Genomic DNA, 24117 nt, shown 5'->3' with positions numbered 1-24117 from the left:
TTGTCTATTTGTAACATACGATTTTCTTAAGTATTGGTTTATCAACATTGTTTATTTTTTAAATAATTTCTAAAATTTAATTTTTCTCTACTCTGCCTGGTTCTCTACTTTTTACTTTTAAACCCCAGAAATAAGAATCCTAGAGTTGTTGCACCAATATTCAGAACATATATTTAAGTTAATTTGTTGAGCCACAATTATTTATCTTTCACCATGTATAATTTACAACTTCAGGGACGGTCCTTAAACATCCCTTTTGGTACAGCTAGGCGCAATGTAAACTCCACATGTGGCTACAATTTGAAAATTTTAGATTGATGATACCATGGACGTATATAAGGGGTAGACTCAGGAGGCTTGAATCCCCCCCTGAAATTTTAAAAGGTAAGCATTAAAATTGCATACAGTATTTTTTTTCAAGCTATAACATTTATGAGGTTTTAAAGCTCAACAATTTCCTGAGGGAGGATTCTTAAGCCCCTATTTCTTTGGAAGATATTTTATACTTCCTAAACCAACCAATGTGTAAGCCCCCTCGATAAATATTTAATATATTTTCTATATACAACACTGGAAGATACATCAATAGTTGTGAGAAATGTTGTCTTTTTGTCTAAAATTTGTTACCATGTTTTTACTTTGGACAACAGTAACTTTGAAATTTTGTGTGATAAAGAACAAGACTAGTTAAAATAATCTAATTTAACTAGAAGAACATTACTCGATGCTCCAAACTGCAACACTTCTAAGATATCAGTTTTGCACAAATATACTAAACAGCTGCCATTTTGGAACTTCAATAGAATAAAACTAATCTGACAATTATTTTCAGGCATATATACTATAACTGCTATCACCATTTAATACAGTTTGACTTTTGTTCCTGAACTGTTATTTGTTTAAAATGGTAAACCCTCAAATACATATTGTTGTGTAATCTACGTATCGTCTATACATTTTGAAAGTATATGCTGAAGTTAACATAAAACTTTATATATTATAAACATATAGTTATTTTGGGAATTCATTTTGTATTTGGTTCATTGTACCATACTGAGAGCCACCATCTTTAAACTTTTAATCAAATCAGGCCTAAAACATGTCAAATATTTGTGACATTTATTATGAATACAATATTTGTATTTTTCACAAGCCCACATTATATAGCATAAGTGTATAATTAGAATGATACCAACAAGCAGATTCAATACAAATAAAACTTTGTAAAGGATACGAAAATAATATTTGACTGTATAACCTGTAAAATAGTCAGGAGTTCATTCCTTCCTTTTGTATTTTCTTTGATCAGCTGTTTTAACGTAGCACCAAAAAAAGTATTAATAAATAATAGACTTGGAGTATAACTATTCAGTATATTTAAGGCATTATTAGATTAATACATGTCTCGCTCATTTTTATGTGTTATCAATAAGTTTCTTCATTCAATTGGCTATTAATCACTAAGGCCTTGAAGAGACAACTAAACATTGAGGTTATGTTCGTGACCGGTTTTTATTCTCAGATCGCGTACCAACTCAGTTACGTGTAGTGATGGGAAAATCGAATACTTTAAAGAATCGAATACATTGAATTCGAATTCACCCCTGTATTTGAATATGAATTCGAATACTTGTATTCGAATACTTTTGCTCAGCTGAGCGTTTCTAACAGACAGGTCTAGACCTGTCTTACTTCTTTCCCGCAATCTATTGTTCCTGGGTTATTTCACTTGTTTGTCACGAATTCACCACTGTATTCGAATACTTTGGTTTTGGTGCCTCGTATAAACAAGTCATACCCATGATATACGAACTTCAGAAGAAATATTTTTGTTTGCCTGGTACTTCAGTTCCGTCTGAAATACTATTTTCCACAGCAGGTCTTGTCACTAATTACTGTAGAAATACACTGAAGCCAATTTAAATTACACTATTTTATATAATAATATTTTATATTATATTATTTATATATATATATATTTATATTATATATATATATGTACATATATATATATATATATATATATATATATATATTTATTTATTTTATATTATATTATATTTTATATAATTTTTTTTTAATACAATAATATTTTGTTTTTACACAACAATATAAAATAAATATTCATATTTGTCTTTATTGCTTAGAACTGTAACTCTTGAATAATATGTATTTTAAAATTTAATAATTATACAATTAATTATACATTTTTTCAAGTATTAAAATTTGTAATTATTTTTTCAAATTATGAATCTCCCCTAAATTGTTCTTTTCAAAGTCTCCATATATGTATTCATTTTAAACCTCATATGAATACGAATACAGCTCTTGGATATTTTATTTGAATACTATTCGTCAGAATAAACGAATACTCCAGGTTTGAATTCAATTCTTCCAGAGAAATTGTATTCATTTCCAAAGTATTCGAATTCATTTTGATGTATTCGAATATGTGAATACTCTGGCTGTATTCGAATACTATTCGATTCTCCCATCACTAGTTACGTGTACTTATAACGTTATTGAACATAACATCGAGTTTGAAATAATATGAATAACACGGTTTTTAACCAAATGAATGTAACATATGTCTGTTATATTGTGTACTCGTACTTATACTGTCATTCAAGAACGTAGCCGGAAAAAAAACTTTAGGGAGTTTAAGATGACTGATATTTTTCTGCAGTGGACAGAAAGTAAGGTAAGTGCAGTCAACAGCTCATTCTCCATTGTGTTCTTTAAAAAATTCTTGACCCGTTTCAATGTTCAAAACGATCTTTTGGCAGTACATGTCAATAATACTGAATTATTTAAATAACAATAATCGTTTGCTAAAAAAGTAAATGAAAAATTTTAAAATTTAAAGAGGGTCAGACCCCCTTGCTGGCTACGTACTTGCTACCATTCATAACTTATAAATTTAATAATGTTTACAATTACTGAGACTTAACTTTTAGAGCCTGGTTACTCCATATATATAGGCTAAGGCGTTAGTTTGAGTTGTTACAAAATGTTTTTCATCGTTTTGCAAACAATTTTACTATTTTATGAATAATATTGTTATTGAAAATAACACAATCATCACTTGGGTAATGATTACGTTTTATTTTCACTAATTATTAAATTCAAAAAACTATTCGTAGTTTTATGAAATTGAACAATATAAAGACAGCTAGTTTTGTTTACAAAGATGACTAGATCCAATTTTATACAACAAAATTTCATTTTGAAAATTTCCGGCCAGAATCTAACACATACCATTACTTATATACATTTTCAACATAATAATTATTTGATATTCATCTGTAAATCAAGACTAATTATAAATATCTTTGGTAGCAAAATACTTACGTAATATATAACACTAGTTACATCGAATACGGGATATCTGGACGCAGTGGCGTAACTATAGGGGGGAATGAGGGGCATAGAAACTCTCCCCCATAAAAATCCTAAAATCTTTAAAAATAAAAATGTAAAATAAATCTCTTTTGATCAAAATGTTGTTGAATTGAAATATTTCATTTTGGACTAGGCTATCTAATTTATTTAAAATTATATTTATTCAGATTTAATACAAACTACTCAGTGTGGTTCGCTCTTCAATGAAATTCATCCCTCCAAAGCAAAGTCCTAGTTACGCCACTGTCTAGATGTGACAATAACGCGAAAACGATATCTCAGAAATTTACATTAGTCTATGTCAACCATAACAACCTCCATGCCAATGCCAAATAAAACAGTTTTGTGTAACAGGTGTATGTTCACTGAAAAAAAAAACAGTGTAGAAGTGATGTCCACAAAAAATAACGGTTTCATATACATAAGGCTGTATTTAGAGATGCATCTATATCCACGAGATAAAACATGCATGATAATTAATATACACAATGTCTTTCCACTGCCAACCACAATTTTTCACGTTAGAACATCAATTCCAAGTGTTATTGGGAAACTCTTGTGCAATCATTGTAAATTTCACAACCAATCAATGAAATAATTGATTGATTTTGGTTTAAAATAGAGGTTTTTAAAAATGGTAACTTATGACGACTTATTATCTCACGTGTGCATCTTGTGATAGGCTAGTCTACTGAGGTCTTTTGCGTTATACGACCTAATTTCTTTAAACGTTTTCTACGTTTAAAGAAGGTTAGGTTAGGTTATAGGTTAGGTTAGGTCAGGTTAGGTACAACAAGACACTGCGACTGCATAGGTAGACCAGGACCTGCGCCAATACCAGATAAAACCGGATTTTGCGATAAGATAAGGAACAATGATTACTGGTCGCCGCTCACTGATTACTGCTTACCTACTTTCATGTATTGATGTAATACGGGTCTAAAAATGTGTTCATAGAATTAATGCATCAGCGAAACAATCTTATTAAACGTAGGAAACGTTTAAAGAAATGAGGTCGTATAACGCAAAAGTCCCGCCTACTGTTCTTCTTCATTTACCAGATCTTCAGTCATCTTGCAATGCGTTAATGTAAACAAATAAAAATTGTAGAATGGCTACAGCACAGGCGATATGCTGAAGGTGTCTTTCGTTTTACACTGTCATCAATCATCATGCCACCTCGACACATCAAGAAATGTACAAAACAGTTCTCAGTATTGGTGCTTTTGAACACAGATCACCAGAATCGTCCAGTAGTTGGACAGAAGAGTGCTGATTTCACCATATTCATCAGCGCCCAACTCGTTCTTGTGCGATGAGCACCCGACTAGGGTTGGTCTTCTGACTGCAGGTACTTCGGCTAGAGAACATTCTCACTCCGCGTGTCCCCAGCCTCCACGTTGCTGCCTTGCCGGACGCTGTGCCCCAGCAAAGTCATGGTGGTCGCCTCGCTCACACTCATCTGTCGTTTGCGCTGGAAGAACTTGGTCGGGAACAGTCTGCAACAGATAGACAGACATTGGCTAACCGGGACAGCATAAAAGCTGAGTAGGTTAAAGCATTACACCTTCCTTTGAGAAACCAGTACAAAACAATTCAGAGATGTCTGTAAGTTGAAAACTTTACAAATTTGTAAATTTAAACTTTGCAGCTTAAAAATCTGATAGTCTAGTGCTTACGTCTCAGAGAAGAGTGCATTGATGTACAAGAGATCGTAAGAGTTACAGTAAGAGAGGTGATTTAAAGAAATAGAGATGGGAGTTTACATGTTGGGAGGGATCAAGAGGGGAAGGATCCCCAGGAAGGTTTGCTTCTGATTGGTTTATACCTTCCAGTTGAACCTACAATGGGTACAGCAATAACCGATGTGTCACTTAAATCTGAGCAACCTTATGGATGTCCAGGAGCAGCACATCACTAACCGCAAATATGAATATATTGGAGTGCAAGGGTTAATCAATAGGTCTAGTCTACTGTGGAAGATGACTGTTGGAGTTGATAGGAATCCCTAAGAGTTATAGGAAGTTGCTATCTTAGTCATATGGGTGTGTTACCTCTGCCAGCCTTTGACTGGAGAGGCCTATATAAGTAAACTACCCTTCTTCCAAGGAGACATGACTGAAATTATTACCCAAACCTCTTCCTCATGGATTTTGATAGGACGCAGCCCTTACTTCCAACCAATTACCCATCCTGAATGTCCTGTCACTACGGACGCAAGCATAAAGTTCCTTTCATGAGTAAGTGCAATGAGCGGTTTCTCATTTACTTGTCATAAGTTAACAAAACAAAATTCTTAAAAGGTCTCTGTGAACTGATGATCAGGACAAAAAGTAAGCAAGAACGATACTGACCTCATACTCTCCTGTTGGGTACTGGGGGACCACTCTTTGCTGGTGGAGTAGCGAGGACCCATCCCTATGTCTCGAGCTTCCTTCCATTGCGCCAGATGGTGTCTGAAGGTGTTCTGGACCTCGCTGTTGAGGAAGCAGTAGAGTAAAGCAACCAGGAATCCCTGCAAACCGAAGGGTAAGTCTTGATTACTTGTATGAAAGTCCTCTGGTGAAACCTGAGACGATTATTACTATAGAGTTTATTAACCTTCCTGAGAGGGCAGTTTGACCTGCAGAAGCTCTTTAGGACCAAATCATGTGGGATTACAAGCATCAAGTACGTAAGTAGGTTTGCTAAAAAATCGTTACAACTAGAAACAAAAGAAAGTGTATTCCTGATACTTCTGGCAGTTAGTTTTTATAGAAAAATAATGTGGATAGATAAAAGTCCTTCTATATACAATGAAAAATGATGAGTTTGTAACATATATGAGTTTAGCCACGAGAGTAAATAGACTTTATGTTAATACTCCAGTTTTCAAAGTATTAGAAATCACTTCTGCGAATGGCTTTGTTTGTTAAGTGAATAGGACCTATCCATGTTTAATAAATCTTAATATTAGATATAATTACTACCATAATTCACCTAATCAATCATCACAATCAAGAACATTCGTAATAAACGCTAAGATTTGTTAAAGTAACGAACAGAATATTATTGTTGAAAAGACATGTATAATGTTTTACATATTTGTAGTAAATGAAAATTGTGACAAAAAACAAGAATCCATTGTGTAAATACTGTTCGTGATTCTACAAGTTTGCTTGCATTTCATCCATAAGATTTTCAAGCAAAGATATGACAATTCTACCTGAGTGGATAACAGGACAGCTCGCACATTGTGGTACACGCTCGCTATGTGATCCTCTGTGGGAGCATCGATGAAGAGAATATAGGTCACTCCTAGCAGTGGGATCAACACCAACAGAGCTTTAGTGGCCTTGCGATACTGCTGAGTCTCTGCGTTAGTGGCAGCTCTCAGCTTTGTGATCAGGACCTATAAAAGAGTATGTTCAACATTGACTATTATAGATCAACGATCGCAAAGAAACCTGCGCAGAAGCAAAAACACTGAGCAGTCACGCGTGGGAGGGGCTCCCCTCCAGTGGTGGGGAGTGGGACAAGCATCTCCTCGTCTCTGTTTTATCAGCTGTGTGGTCGTGTCTCGCTCGCGCCATTTTGTTTACACCTCAGCAACCTTTACTATAGGTATAATATATTGTTGTGTGTAGACCTATGCAAGCGTAAAATATTAGTTGAACAGACTAATCTAGCCATAGACGTATCAAGGGAGTTTGCGTTTTGGTTTGAGGTTAGCCGCTAAGTGGCAGTGGCCAAATCAGGGGATAGAGCAAGCGGGCGAGTGCCGACCAGTGGTGGGGATACTAGAAGGGGGCGGCATCACAGCGGCGGAGGGGTATTTACCCCACCCTGCGTGAACTAAAATCGCCCAGTGTCTTTTTATAAGTGGTTTACCTATAGCGACCGTGTGATGCTGCTGTGTTAGAAGCAGCTCTCAGCTTTGTGATCAAGACCTAAAACAGAGCAGTTATAACATTGATTTTTAGTGGCTCCTTAGATGCTTTTGGGCCTCAACATTAGTAGAAGCTCTCATCTTTCTGATCAGGTTCTATAACAGTATATTGCATACATATACACACTTACATAAATCGTACATTGTACAATTACATAACTGTACATACATATATGATAATTACGATATACTATTAATAGGTAGGTCCACATATTATTCAATTTACTGCTAACGAAAATTATAATATTGTATTACTGGGAGCACTATACAAAAGTTCATTTACACGTACATGTGAACGCTATAAAATTTTTTTCAAAAGGCTAATTGATACTTTGGTCAAGTGTTAAAAGAAATGTATACTGTGCATTAATAATTTGTTAAGGATAAAAAGCAGAATGTATTGCACTATGAAATCTTATTACAAGCTATAAGATCCATTATTGTTCAAAACATCTGAGATCTTGTACTACTATAGGACATGATAGTAGAGCAGATTTCTAGGACGTGCAGCATGTTCATGCTCTGAGGGTTAGTAATTGACAATCAGTAATAGTCAAAATGTCACCAGTCAGTACTTTGCATTGTCAATTTTCTCCAAATCATTTTTCTCTGAAACTGTAAGAGGTTATGCAATGTGTAGGTGTGAGCATCTAATACAAAACCTATTTCCCACCTACTAAATCATGATCTTTCTAAGGTTTCCGTTACCCATTATATTTCATAAATTAAGTTTAAGTTTTAAGAGTTTCATCAGATAAAACTTTTGCCCTGACTGCTTTATGTTTCATTTAATAACTTAATAGCTACACTTGCAAGAACGTAGCCACGAACAAATTTGGGGGTAGGGGATCCAGACAACTAATAGCTTCCCGTTGTGGACAGAAAGGCCCCATTTTGTTTTTTACAAACTTCTTGACCCGTTTCTTTGTTGAGAACGATCTTTCATCATTATGTGTTAGTAATACTGAATTATTTAAATAATAGTAATCGTTGACTAGAAAATAATTTAAAAAAAGGAAAATTTGGGGTCCAGACCCCTTGGACTACCTCACTGGCTATATCCTTGTAAACACATCAAGTAATATTCCTTAATATTTCTATATAAAGACAGATCAGATCTGTATACAGTAGAAACTATTTAACCTGGCACGTTTGGGACTCGACTCTTCACGGATTATTTATAAAAATACAGGAGTCGTATAAAAAATAATGAAATTTCCACAACAACTTTTACTGTACTTTATGTATTTATTATTTAAACATGGGTTGTTTGAACAATATACATCAATATATAAGTACAGGAAAAAATTAAATGCATTTTTAAGTACAGTACATGATGAAATAAATTTGAATACAGTACAGTGCTGTACTATTCGTGGTTTAAAGCACGAATTAAAATCATATTTTATTGTATGCAAGATCATAACTTCGGCCATGCTGTACTGTTTATTTGACTCGGCAAATTTCACAAACGTGTTGATTACTTCACTTGCTTCGTTCCTAGACACAACTTTGTTTCCGAGTCTTATCACTTTCTGATTTGTCCTAAACTGGTTTTTGAGCACTTTGAACTATGGATTCATCACTGATTTCTTCAAATGGTAAGAGGTCTTTATCAATCTCTAATCACTGAACGATTTCGGTGCTTGGAATCTTTCTCAGCTCACTCATTTAAATAGTTCTGAAAAAAAATCTAATCTTTACCAGATTAATTTTTAGACATAGGTCTTCATCATCTTCAATAAGATCATTTTCATTAGGAACATCGTCATTGTTCATAACACCTGACCAGAGTTTTCTCCACGATATTTTAACTATTGAATTCTGAATTCAATGACAAAGCTGCAGGTTTTTGGTATTTGCCTATTACGAACAGTTTAATTTTATAACCACCAGATGCATTCTCACAGCACAAGATTGTCAACCTGTCTTTGTCCATTTTAAAACATTTTGCATTTTTTTCGTCATAACGTGCTAAAGGAGAGTTAGGCAAACAGCGCCACAACAAGCCGGTTTCACCTGTATTGTACACCTGGAATGGAGTAAAGTCATTTTTCAACGAAATCTTGAAAACATATTTTAAACTCATTTGCAGGCACTTTGTCAGCAGAATTACCTTCTCCTGAAAAGTCTAACTTTCCCAGTTCCATGCCTAACCTGAAATTTATGTATTTAGCCACTTTAAAACGTACATTTATCTTAATTTCTATCTATTGCCGTTGATGCCGGATTATAGACAATTCCGGACTATAGAATGTCGGATTAAGGAGGTTTTACTGTATTTCAGAAATATCATGGCAGCTCCATTTGTTCCTTATATTTTCACTTATTTATTCTTTTTTTTTCATTTTTTGATATGAAATTTACCAATAATGTTTACTAACGCTGTGGTCTCTCCATCTAATTTTTTTTTAATTGTGACAGTTGGTTTTATTGGTGTAACATAAAATTTTAAGATTTGAATTGGATAACAGTTATTCGACTCGGTTTGAACCAGAAACTTGATAATAGGAGAAATTATAATATATAGCTGTTAAAAAACTCTATTACAGCTAAATAGAGTTGTAAAGCCACTACCCCTAATGGCTAGCTGGCTTGTTTATAATGATGGCTCTTAAGGACGTAGAAGAGGAGGAGAAGATTATTGAAATAGTGGTAGATCAAGACAAAGAAGGTAGATCTTGACTGGCAAAAATATGTTTATCAAGTGATACTAAATAAGTTTCCAAGCCATATGAGTAGTTTTTAGTGCGTGTGTCTCTCAAAAAATATTCTAAGAGTCAAAACAGATATTTTCCTTTCTAGTTGTTTTGTTCTCTTAGAACAAGAAGCTTAGAAAACTGCACCTAGTCCTATAAAGACCTTTGCACTGCTTCCGGTGTGACAGGATATTTTGGATGAGTAAGGTTGAGAGAAGGGGACGCCTCCTCTCGAGATTCATGAGAAAAAATTTAGGTACTAATCACAAGTGATTTCTACTCAGAAGTAGAAGCCAGCTCTGAACCAGCCTTTCCAGTCAAAGCAGGCAGTAAGTGGCACATCCTTGTGTCTAGACCAGCAAGAACCTTTGACTTTTAGGGAACAAACCCCACCAACTCCAGCAGTCATCTCCCGTAGTAGGTTAGACCTACCGAAACCTTGCGCCCCAGAATCTCGACATTTGCGGTTAGTGATGAGCCGCTCCTGGACATCCATAACGTTGTCCAGATTTAAGTGGCACATCGGTTTTTGCTGTACCCAGTGTGGGGATTCAACTGGAAAGGTATTTTTGGTTCAGCCAGAAGTAAACCTCCTAGGGTTCCTTTCTAGTTAGTCGCAGCAACTCCTTAAAAATTGTATTTTCACTTTAGCGGCCAAAACAATACACGAAAAATATCAAACATCTGTAACCCAGTTTTATTCTGTGCATAACAATTTGTGGAACATAACAGATCACCTATAGGGAAATTTTGGGGTTTGCTGTTAACCTTGGTTTGGAAATACTCGGATTAAAATTTAAAAAATGTTATTACATTATTTGTACAAGAGTAAAATAAAAAATAAATAGATATTTTAATGTAGTTATTATGAAAATGTATGTACATGTTTAGAGTCCCTTTTCCATTTAAGTGATCATAGAATGAACGATATGGCCATTTTTATGGGATGATTCTAAATCAATTTAGCTTCAAAAGGAAGCACTTGCAAGTTTACTGAGAGGAAAAGTCTATCTGATCTCCAGAATATTTTCTCTAGAGGTTCTTCGTGGGTTCTGTAACATCCTCATACAATCTTTGCCCTCAGTTTTCTTTTGACGGCTAAAACTGTTTTACATCCTATTACAACAAGAGGACAACACTTCTATCCAGTGGGGAACATACCCACATGATACTAGAGAGGAAGACGATGTTGAGGAGCAACACGAAGAGCATGGGCCCTTGGTAGATCCAATCGTAAAGATCTGGCATGAGCAGCGAGCACTGCGGCATCATAGCAGAGATCAAACGGGCCTGAAATCATGAGAAGACATTGATGGATTTCTTCCAAGAATGAGAATAAATAATTTAAAAGTAGTAACTGACCACTACGAAGTAAGGTAACATGTAGATCAAATTTGCTCAAGACAACTATTTTTCATACTGGTTGTTATTTTTTTAATTTTACAGCTAATGTTAAAACACAACAGGCTTTAGATAAGCCAAGTACTTTTACACGACCTCCAGTACTTAAAAGTAATAATGCTCAAGAAAAATCAGTAAAAGTATGGAAATTTTAAACATTTCTCATCGAAAATGGGCACATTGTTTCATTGGAAGCTATATTTTCACAGGAATTTAACACAAATCACAGATATATTACAGGGTTTTAGTGTAGGCTAATCATAATCATGAGTAGGCTACTTACCTCTAAACGCGATTCGGAGTGGACGTTGTTGGTGATGAAACTCTTGACCGCTATCCAAATCACCATCACTATCAGTGGAGCCCCTGACAACAATATAATGAAGATTTAACAATGTTTGTTGTACTTATTTTTACAATGTAGCAACATATAAGGTAGGAACATTTCATTTATACTAATAAAAGTGGGAATTAATTACATAACAATATCTCGTACCCAAAAGCAGTACTATTTTCAATTCACCTAACCCCTACGCTTAGTATAGGTTTATGTGGTGCTTGACCTTAACTGTTGATCATTTTACCTTACTACGTAATCTTTTTTTGTAGTGATGCGTCGTGACTCGCGTGCCTACTACTTTTCGGCGATATTGTTAAATAACAGTTATCGCTAACAGTTTATGAACGCATGTAGCTGGTTGGTTAGCAGTGATTGTGAACCGATGCGATTCTATCGCTATTAGTTATTGAACGATATAGTAGTAAGGAAATTGCAGTTGTTGATGTTATTTTAGTAGTTCTCTCAGAATTAATACAACTTTTTTATGAATGGATGTGTATTGTTTGTTAAGCAGAGGCGTAACGAGAAGGGAGGTCCATATTTACTCGAACTCCGTGTTGTTCATCGTCTCATGACCAATCCAGAACTAGTAGGCCTACAGACTCGCATCGGCCTAACCTCTGTAGATATTGGCATAGTTTCTGGCCAGTTATTTCACTCCAATACAGAGTTTTGTAAAACTACTAGTTCTGAAAAGTAAAGTGCTAAATCATTTATTCATTCAGATGAGAATTTTATTTTTCCAGTAACCGTAATTAACACCAAGAAGATTAAAGTTTCAAAGCACCTGACTCAAAATATTCTATTGGCTGGCTTATTCTAAGGCTTATTGCAAGTTTTGTGTGTTACTTTCCAATGGGTTTACTGGTGAAGGCCAACAGAAAAATTGGAAACTTTAGTAACTATACTTTGTAGAAAGTGCAAAGACGCAATAGATGAATTGTCCTCTTACAGGAATTTCGAGTACCTCAATGAAATTTTTCCTGTATCTGCAGAAAACTTTATAAAGCTCGATTCTGAGAAGACATTGATTTTGGATTCGTAGAAGAAAATAAAAAATCAGAGCTTCACTCAAGCCTATAATTAACACAGTCATATTTTGTGGAGAAAATGAAATGCCCTTTCGGGGATATCGAGGCAGTGGGCCACTGATGGCCGAAAAATCTTTAGATAAGGATGGCAAATTTTGAGCGTTGCTCAGGTACCGAGCAGTCACCGGTGGAAGTTCAAAAAACCACATTTTAATTGTCTACGAAATGCAACCCATATTAGACCTGAATTCCAGAGTAAAGTTATTGACATTTGTAGAAAATGTATACAGAAAAAGGTTATTCTATCTGTAAAAAATGGTGTTATTTTCTATTTTAGGAGATGGAACGCTTGATGTGTCAGGAAAAGAGCAGTTTTCACTTTGAATTCGATAAATTTAGAAAGAAAACAAACCGATCCTGAATGAAAACTTCATTGCATTTACCCATATAACCGATTTGTCTGCTGAAAGCATTTACGAAATTATTCTAACCATTAAATTTGTTCTAGTGTGGGTCTCAACATGGATAAAGTCATTGGTCAAGGGTATGACGTAGATTTAGTATACGTTTAGTAGACGTCTAGTAGACATTCAAAGTTTAGTAGACATTTGTCTGACATACATAAAATATTTAGAGAAACACGCCCCAAAACTATTTATGTGCACTGTGTTGCATAGTGTCTGAATGTGGTTTTTAGTAACTCCTTGGACGTCCCTTACATAATGAATTGTTTTAAACTAAAAATTAGTGGCCAATTTGATGAGAATTAATACTCAATGTAGCGATATGCTAAAAAAAATATAGTGAGGATATTGTACCAGAAACTAAAAAACACGCCATAAGATTCTGTCAATACATTTGTTGAAGTGTTTTTCTGTCATCGTTGCTACTTCTAGTCTTCAGCTGCCAGTCTCCTAGCTTTTGTTGAAAAAGGAAGTTTCCTTGTTGCAACGGTGGTGTGTGAATTCACATTTAGCATTCCTCTTTCAAAGTATCTCCAAAAATCTTAAAGTAACACATCGTCTGCCCTTTAACTAGCTGATTATATGAACGACTGAAAGGATTGCGTAAACTGTCTGAAAATGAAGATAGCAGTGATATTAAACTATTCGCTTCGTTATTTGATAAGGTTAAAAATGACTTTAGATGATTTTGGAACAACAGTTGTTGTGCCCCGGCAATTTGGGAAGCAAACCAAAAGAGACAACCCCCCTTATTCTACTGCTGAGGAACATTAATTCAGTGAATACCTTGCATCAATTCGTTGATTTACCGATTTAAGTTTGGTTGACCTATTCGGGAAATACAGATATTCTGGAAGCTCTAGATTGTTTCCTCCCAAAGAATGCAAAAGAAACAAATAACAAATTGAAAACACTGAAACTGTTCTACGATAGTCAGTGGTCTGATTGTAAGGCAAGGCATGCTGTGGAGTATAAGAAGTAAAAGAACCTGATATTTCCAAGAAACTCATGTCAGTTCTAGACACCAGTGACAAAAACTTATATCCTGCTATGAACTATGTACTTCAGGTAACTATTTCTTACTATAAAACTAAGTAGGTCCATACAGATATAGTTTGGTACATTTGTTCCCTTAATGATGCACATTTTAACACCGTTTCTTTTTAGATAAAATAGTGAAAATATCTTAATCAAAACAATGTTTAAAAACAAATAGAAAAACATATTTATCAAAAATAAAGCTGTACAATTTTAAAACACTCTCTGTTTCTAGTCGAAACTATAAGAAATCAAATAGAAATAACTGCAAATAACGTTTCTATTGCAGATGCTTGTTACATTAGCAGTCTCAACAGCAGAGGTAGAGAGATCCTTCTCTTCTCTCAAGAGGATTAAAAGCTACCTCAGGAATTCTATGGGTAATGAACGATTAAATGGACTTCCTTTACTGTTAACTCACTATCCAGCTCCAATCAACACTGACAAAGTTATCAATGAAATGGCCATAAGTGGAAACAGGAGATTAGTGATCTATTTTGTTTATTATACATTTTCGTAATGTTAAAATGTTATAAATATGTTTTAACTAATGCTCCACACTGTTGTTTTCTAGCCTTACTCGCGTATTAAAAACTGTTTGAAGCTCAGACAAACACTTACTTATTATGTAAGTTGATATTAATGTAATGAAAAGTAACTAAAACCCTTTTAAAAATCTTTTTATTGACATGTAGTGACTGTGAACGCTATTATATTGGGCAAACTGGTAGAAATTTTAATAAAAGGTTTAAAGAACACATAGAAGCTTTGAAAACGAATAACATATCTACAATAAAATCAAATTTTGCTGAACACTTATTGGAAACTGACCATAACTACACAAATATTGAAAAAATATAGAAATTTTAGATATCGAAAGGAAAGGAGAGAAATTAAACACAAAAGAAGAATTAAATATCTATCTAAATTATAATAAGGATCCTCATAAAATTTTAAATAGTAATCTAAACAATAAGACAAATCCAATTTTTGAAAAAATTTAAATATTAAACACAGATTACTAATAAGAATATTACAAATGTGTCATTGAAATTTAACATATGTTTAATAGGTCCAAATGTGTATATTTAATTGCTTATTATTTATTTATTTAGTTAGAGGATAATGTATACTGATGATGGTTGAAAACCGAAACACGTGTATGTCAATAAAAAGTTTTTTAAAAGGGTTTTAGTTACTTTTCATTACATTAATATAATATATAGATAACCCTATAAGTGGAGTTAATAGCATAATATATAAGTTTATATATATATATATATATATATATATATATAAAGTGCTATATTTATGCTTATTTGGATAAAACACAATTACTTTGCTTCATCACAAAAAAGAAAATATTGAAAAACCATGAGTTTAAAATGATTTCATTACAAAATTAAGCTTTTTCGATTATGAACAGTGTTATACTTAGTTTGTAACCCTCTATTTAATACCCTGTTCTTCAAACATTTCCCCCCGGTCACTCCTGATATTGGACCCCCCCCCCCCAAAAAAAAAAAATAATTGTGTTTAACAATCGTCATTTTGCATCGATATAAAAACGGGTTTCTAAGAATAAACTCATTGTTATTGACGTACTTTGAATCTAGTATCGTAACTACGAATCATATTGCTCAATATGGTTTAACAAAATGTGAAAAAAGATTTATAAAATAAAGTCATACTTGTTAAATTATTGAAATTTAAATAAATTATCAACACACAAGTATGATACGCATATATACATATAATATGTAGAGTAATAATCATACATCTAACAAGTGTACATAAACATATTTGTGTATTGGATAAAGAATGTTTGTAATCACATCCTCTGCCAACCCTGAAAAATGCGCACTTCTATCGGAATAACTCTGTATAAATCGATACATCCGAATGACAGTGAATTCCAATACTTCCCACAGTTACCTTCCAAGTAAGCAACAGTTTTTGCTGTGGCAGTGTTTGTAATAATAAATTGTATTCAAGGAATTAGAATCTAAGTGCTTGCAAAGTTCTATAAGACAGAATGGAACGAATGGTTGTTTGAGTGTTATTAGCATTTTATAGTTTTATTGCCAATATCTTTAAACAGATGAGTTGTCGGTTCATGAAAGCACAGTTATAAATGTTTATTGCGCTATAAAACCGACGGTTCAACGCCTAGTTAACGTTCATTGTGCACCGGCATACTTTGTGTAGACGTACTGTACGGTTATTATAGTTTACGATGTACTGCGCTATAAGGCATGGCTTATAGCTTGTGGCTGGTTGGCTGTGCAGGATCTTCATACAAGCTTGGCAACAATTAAGGCTATATTACCTTCACCAACACCATCTTTATATTATATTATATTTTTATATACATTTCTCGTGTACTTGTGTTTGTCACTAAACTCCTCCTAAACGGCTGGACCGATTTTAATGAAATATTTGGTGTGCCTTAAGATGGATTCGAGAATGGTTTAGGTTTACAAATTTGAGCACTTACAAATTAAATCTAGAAGATAAAAAAGATACAAGTTTTCAAAGCGCCTGCACATTAAAAACTGAAATTACGAGACAATTACGTATATGAAATAGCTAAACACTATTGGAAGGCGCTACGTTATGATGTATATTTCTCTTTAAAATAAATTTTTCGTTGAACATAAAGCTTGAGTGTTAGATCACTAATAATAATATCACTATAATAAAGTATATGTAGGTGTAGCTTGTGTCCTTTTATAATTTTGTTGTGGTTCACAGGACACCTCAGACTACAAAAAATTTAAAATCGTCCATTATTCAATTTATAAATGTGAACCGTAATGACCACCATGAAGTAATTTTCATTATTTATTAAATGAATTATTGAAAATAATTAATTCCATTACTTGAATTATTGTGTGTTTTTAAAATTAAGTTGATGTTGTCGCGTGATATATCACTTACATATTAGAACTGTCACAACAGATACGACTTATATTACGACTACTCAAAACTGTATCTATAAAATCTTATCCTAATAATATAATAATATTATCAAAGCGAAAGATCCTTCGTTTGGTTTTGCTTCACGTATAAATTATTTAACCGATTGCACTCAAATTTCACATGTACATTCTTATTGGGGATTTCGAACATCTCTCCGGGCTACGCCCCACTGGTTTTTAAAATAACGACAAAATCCCACTTTGGTCTCTAAGGTTTTGAAATATTAATTAAGAGCGCATTTCTAATGTAATCAACTGTTCTGTATTGTTTATTATTTTAAATTTGCTTACATGTATAGTTTTTGTAATGCCGTTTTAGATTTGAGCGATTAGGTAAGTACCCATCTATCTTACAAAATTCCCCAAAAAATTACGTTTTGAGAGCCCTGAACCTCACCTCTGGGAGAAGATCGTTTCCGAGCGGTATTTCCTGAATTTCTTTTTTCAGGACCAAGGTGTTGTGTAGAGTGCTTGGTGACATTGGTTGTCACCTCGATAAAAAACTTCGTGGAGGAGGACATATCGATTTTGTGACGCATCCAAAACTTGAGGTAAATTGACGGTATTCTTAATCTTCCTCATTGCTTCATGACGCCCGTTTTGGCATCTGGAAGATGTTGTGACAACCCTGGACCTCAACTCGGAGAGAAGATCCTCGAAGAAATACGCCAGTTCTTCGGGACTGGAAATAGCGATTACTGTGTGTCCCCATCGAGTCTAGAAAGGGCAGTGACCCTACAGTTGCAATAGAATCCACAATCCAGATAACTGGCTCCGAGAGATTTTGACAGTTGCATCTCGGACAGTGTAATGTAAATGTAACCGAATCACGCAGAATGGGCAGCAAGAGCAATGTCTGTACAGCTTGATAGCTATAAACTGTCCAGAATAGACTATATCCATGCCAAACGTTGTAGTTTGCACCCACCAGCAGCTGTAAAATCCTGCATCAATAAATGATTCAGTCGCGGCAGTCCGGGTTTACTGCTCTTTATTAATTCATAGTGTCGTTTCGTCAGAAACTTGAAACATGTTACACTGGGCGTGCCCAGAAACAAGCACAATGCTAGCTGTTACCCGCGGCTTTCTATGTAATTTCTGCTGATCAGAGACATAGATCATAGTCAAATTTGTTTAACATACCAAGCACTCATGTGATGATTATGGGAGCATATTCCTTTTCCTGATCTACTTTAGGATTATTTAATTTAAAGTTTAAAGGACAACTAATAAATCGAGGCTCTGAAATTGAAAAGTGAAACAGGTTAATAAGCTTTTGAGCTTAGCTCCAGTTCACTTCCTTTTATTGCAGCGTCTGGTATCTGACGCTGTCTCAGACTTGACTTCTGGAATCTGAAGTCCAGACTCCATTAAGGAAGGTGAACTAGAGCTAAACTCTTAATTAAATTGAATCGATCCTTCCTACCATAGATACATTATGTGTAGAAAACTCGGTTGCTCCACGTGCTTAGAGATCGTGTCTATCACATCGTAGTGCACTCAATTGTGTACCTGATGAGGCAATGAGACTACCAGTTTACCTATTTTCAGGTGTATCTAATGTCGAAAAAATGTCAATGTTTCGTTTTGACCTTCGACGTTGGCTTTCTTTAGATCTCTTCAAACGAACAGGACCCCAGATTCCAGGAGTCAAGTCTAAGACAACGGCAGATACCAGACACTGCAGTAAAAGGAAGGTGAACTGGAGCTACACTCAAAATTCAATTGAATCGACCCATCCTACCGTATCTACGTTATGTGTAGTTCAATAAGCACCAATAAAATAACTCGAATTAATTTGAAACATTCTCCGTATTTTGTGGCTCCATAATAGCTCTTAAGGTTTTAGTAGTTCCTTAAAAAGTTTGTGACTAGGCAGGAAGAAACCTAAATTTGGATTCCAAATCTTTCTTGTTAATACGTAACAAACTGCTTTGTACAATTAATTGTATGCGACACAAGATTTTACCATAACCCAATCTCAATAAACAACTTGAAAAGGCAAATATTTCATATAATATGGGATGTGTTTAATTCGACAGACATGCACTGAAACCGGTCGAAGATTGAGGCAAATGGACGTATTAGTCATCGACAACTTGGGAGTCCCGAGAACTCCTGCCACGACGGGACGGCGTGAGTTGAGGGTGGCGCGGCGAGACCTCAAACTAGAAGAATTTCGATTGTCTTCCAATGCAATCTGCTGCGTGTTACGTTTTGAGCATTTTGCCACCCAAGTCCCTGGAATCCGGTTCGATTTTCAGAACTTGGTAACATTGCTTGGCGCAATCCTTATACTACGCCCGAGAATCAAAATGGCTTCTTTATCACAGGCGGCTGCCAGCTTTTTGACAATTTGACGCTGTCTTCTTTCGCATCTATACAGACGGATGTGCATTATTAGCAGTTTTGGTTTAGCATCTGTTCACTGAAGATGGCTCTCAAAAAGGAACACCAATATTCAAGAATTTCATAGTGTGAAGGCAGTGTGAATCGGAAAACTTAGTTGTAAGTTAAAGGAAGTTTGTTTACTCTCACGATTTGGCTACACATTGTCCAACTTCAAGTATCAATAAAAAAAATTATCCTTCTCTTTCACAGCAATGTTAATGGTAATGATGAATTTTCACCTTTGAGAGTGTTAGTATTCTAGATTCGCCAAGCACTGATTAAATAAAACATTCTGTTTATGTTTTAACTTTAGACTGCGGGTGTAAAAGCTGAACTCAACCAGCCTGGATATGAAACAACCGGTACTTAATTGAAACATCCAATTCTACAAAGGAATTACAGTAGAAAAATAGTCCAAAGTCCAATAATAATTAGCCACTGTGTTGTCATTAGTAAATATTTATTTAAGAGTCAGCTGTACTGACAACAATATGAACTTTCACAACTAAGTATTTTAGAAAAATTATGTGTTTTTTAGGTTTTTTTGTAAAATGTATACTTTTTGAATATTTAAACGATAAAATACAACAAAGTTTGTGTGTTTTTCTAAATAATCCATAAAAATCTATAATGTGTTTGGATACGTACTAATGATACCTTTAAAATGAGTCATCTTCATAGTTCTAAGACTAAAAATTAAGGGGTAACACTGCACGAGGTTTAACTTTGCTTTAAGGGGGAAAACTCAATTTCATTTTACTACAGCCAGCTCTTTGTACTGTTTATTCCTCCCTAGTTGTTAGCTCTAGGCTAATAGTCTTCGGGAAATCCAATGCTGCCTCAACGTACTATTTGATTGTTGACGTAGTAGTCTGGTAAGGATCTAGGATAACTTCTCGCCAGGGGTCCATCAGGCATTCCTACTCCAAAAAGAACCTCGGATGAAGCATCTTATCCAGGTTACGTTTATGTTAAGTCTACAGAGCGTTGTTTTGTTTAGAATACATTTCTTAATTGAACTAAAACATTCAAGTAATTCTTTAAAAACCTCTAAACCATTATTGACTGAAGGATTTCAGCTTTTTTCAAAATTTATCCCATGGTCGTATGCAGAGAACGTAAAAAAATATGTTCCAAAGTCTCACTATGACCTAAAGTACATCTTTTTACTGTTTTTTTATTAAACAAAAACAAGTGATTTTACAGCGAACACGTGATAGATAGTAAAGTGTGATAAATTCTAAATTAATCTAAAAATATTCTAAAAAGCTCCTAAAATCTACATATTGTAACCGTAATATAAAATCATAACTTACCCCACCCAATTGTCGCATATCCTCTAAGCTTCAGGTTCTGCCTTGCAAATGTCTTCACCACCAACATATACAGGTATAAGCCTGAAAATTCACATTTATCACACATATAAGTGTGTAAAACAGTATAAAATTAATAATAAGAAAAATAAATAAACTAAATAATAAATGAAAACGATTAAAAAAATTTTTATAAAATTTACAATTGATACTGCCGAGTGTGGCCAGTTTTTAATGGCTGTAAGAAAATTTCGAATTTAAAAAACAATCGGAAACGATCAATGCCAATAATACTGTTTAATTACATTTTGTTTGAAGGCATCACCTTTTTATTATTTACTTAACGATTCATAAGTGGCCATTTTAAAACTTAGATATCTGAATGTACGCAACCAAATTAAAAAAATGTCACATTTAATAATAAATACACTAAAAATTGCAATACGTAAACCTAACTTATTTATTGGTGTAAAAAATTAAATCATTTATAAGTATAGTATATTTATACTACTCTTGAGCAGGTACGATTAGCTTATTTTACATATTATATATTTACATTCATAATAATATGCAAGCAAAATTACATTTACACATAATTAGGTTATTTATACGGTTATTTTGAGACATTTCAATGAACTATGTAATGTTTATGTATTCTGATATTTGTAGAAATAATGAGTCTTTAGACTTTTTACTTTTTTGAAGTTAAAATAGTGAAACGAATTTGTCATCTAAGCTCTTGTCATAATTTTAGGGGTAAATACACAAGAATTCTTGATATTTTTTGTTGTATATAAGTTTAAATCTTATTACGTTTTTATTTTTAACAATCATTAATCCGAAAGGTGGCGATCACTTTAATTTATCCTGTCAAGTTAGATTCAACCAAAATATAATCCATTAAAATTGACAACACTGAAATTATTTATACTTATAATTATGTTGTATTAAACAATAAAAATTTATTTTGTCATATGATTCCAGCAAAATTATATCTCAACTATTTCAACTATTTAATGAGAAATACTTTAAATTACTTATCATTTTTCCTGTTATATCATAATTGTAGCATTTACTACATAGGAAAATTAACATTTCATTAATAAATAACTATGGGAGAAAGTATTTACGAAAATACTTTAGAATATAAGTAGATTCGTCCAAACATAGGATAAATTAAAAATATTATTTTTTCAAGAAAGGGCCCGTGAAAGTAGTATTGGTTCAGCTGATTATCTGGAAGTCAACTACGATAACTGGTTACAATAGGGGTTGAACAGTTGCCAATTAATCTCTCTAGCCCTGCGATTGGATAGTCAGAGGCCAATCAAGGGCGTCGATGATGAGTTTGCGGTAACATAGTTTGCTTTGGTTAGAGAAGGGGTCGGTATGAAAACTTCGACTCGCGAATCTCGGTGTTTTTTTTTTTTTTTTTTTTTTTTTTTGTGTTTTTTTTAGTTTTTCTGTGTTCAGCGGAGGATTATTTTAGTGGTGCACCCGATGTTTCTTTTTTTCAAAACTCATGATGCGAGGGATTTTGCGTAAGAAGAAATTCTATAGTCAAATTACGATTTTCGTATGGGAAATGTGTTGTCAACTAATGTTAGCTCACTTTTACAAGGGAGTATTGTATTATTTTGATAGAAAAGAATTAAGAAGGAATCGGAGCAATTATTTACGCAACATTGCAAGGAAGAGAGTACAAGTTGTAGCAATTTGTTCAAGCAAAGTTTTCAACTTTAATATTAGTTCATGGTTACTAGCAATATAAATGTAATATTCAACAATCAGAATAAATTAAATGCATAAAAATTTGTAGTTTGTAGTACTGTACCTAATTTTTGGAAAAATATAGTTTGATTACAGTTTTCACTTTGAATCTGTGCCAACAATAACAGGAAGTGACACACGTGGTACGAATAACTTTTCAGCGAAGTTTTAATTCAGTTTTATTTAGATTCGCGTATAACTGATCGCTGGAAAAAGTATATTTTGTTGTGAATTAAATTATTTTATTTGAATTTTTATGAGAAAATTTTTATTTCAATTTTTAATTTTGAATCAGGAAGTCAACTTTGATTTAATTAATTCTATTTAAAACAAAAATCTGTTTGTTTAGGAAAATGTTTCGAGGGGTTCTTTAAGCTATTGGTGAATAAATCAAAACATTCTTAACTATATAAAGATTATTTAATTCAATGCCAATTTTAATTTTTAAGTTTGAACTGTTGATGAATAAACCATTTTAAAGCAATTTGAGAAAGTATTGCTCATGTTTATCTTTATTGACAACCATAATTAATTAATAACAAAATAATATAAAACTGAGACCATTTCATACACGATCCCCTCGTATCATAATTATGTTAACTTATGTTATACACGATGTTAGCATATGTTAGCTAATTACGTGACCAACACATGCATGATCTAACCAAATTAAAAAGACACAAACAATTGACTCACCCTCAACGAACATCCAGAAGAAGTTGGTCAGGTACAGGTAGTGGAGGATGATGTTGAGGGTTAGTATAGCGATGGTACATTCCTGACCCAGGGTACCCTCGTTGCTTTGGTACATCTGGGGACATTTACATCATTTAATGTATCACGCCATGTACAAATGTTACTTTTTAAGTGTCTATAAGCTAAGCAAGTTGGAACTCTAGATAGAAAATTATATCTAAAAGCTCAAAAGATTGTTTTTTAAGATGCAACAGTTGTGAAGAAAACATGATTTTTTCGAAAATTTACTATCGATCAATGTTACAAGAAATCAGTAACTCTACGTTTCCAGATCTGCAATCCATTACCTTCCTCAGGTGGATAATTAACCTAACACAACTAAAATCTAGGTTAAAATAATAAATCATAACAGAGCGTTGTGACACGCATAAGTCGCCACTTACTATTGGCCTCCGTTCAGTTTTCAGTGGTTGGTCGGTTACTGCTGACCAACCGTAGCCTGCATTACTTCGGTTGTTTTTACGAAATGCCTGTTTTAAATATAACGTACACAGAGTTAACACACAACGCTTTTATTGTGCTTCCTGACTTCTCTTATTGGACCCTGTTCAATCCTAGATTGTAGTTAGGCCTATGTGTTAGCTCAAGTATCCACTTGAGGAA

At 33.9% G+C, this 24117-nt stretch overlaps 1 protein-coding gene across 2 annotated transcripts in view; it reads right to left on the bottom strand.

Annotated features, from left to right (window-relative positions):
- Nucleotides 1-2380: 2380 nt before the first annotated feature.
- Nucleotides 2381-24117, bottom strand: part of LOC124366279 (diuretic hormone receptor-like) — a 163893-nt gene continuing 142156 nt past the window's right edge. For both annotated transcript variants that reach the window (XM_046822688.1, XM_046822689.1), the window contains 7 exons: nt 23455-23569; nt 20992-21072; nt 11714-11796; nt 11191-11319; nt 6608-6793; nt 5757-5917; nt 2381-4901 (listed from right to left, as the gene is read on the bottom strand). In XM_046822688.1, coding sequence (XP_046678644.1) covers nt 4763-4901; nt 5757-5917; nt 6608-6793; nt 11191-11319; nt 11714-11796; nt 20992-21072; nt 23455-23569 — 894 coding nt within the window. In that variant the 3' untranslated portion in view covers nt 2381-4762. The remainder of the gene's footprint in view (nt 4902-5756; nt 5918-6607; nt 6794-11190; nt 11320-11713; nt 11797-20991; nt 21073-23454; nt 23570-24117) is intronic.

The sequence above is a fragment of the Homalodisca vitripennis genome, chromosome 7 (genome assembly GCF_021130785.1).
Source record: "Homalodisca vitripennis isolate AUS2020 chromosome 7, UT_GWSS_2.1, whole genome shotgun sequence".
NCBI classification, from domain to species: Eukaryota; Metazoa; Arthropoda; class Insecta; order Hemiptera; family Cicadellidae; genus Homalodisca; species Homalodisca vitripennis.
Note: the sequence above shows the minus strand (reverse complement) of the source record. Positions and strands in the feature narration are given on the sequence as shown.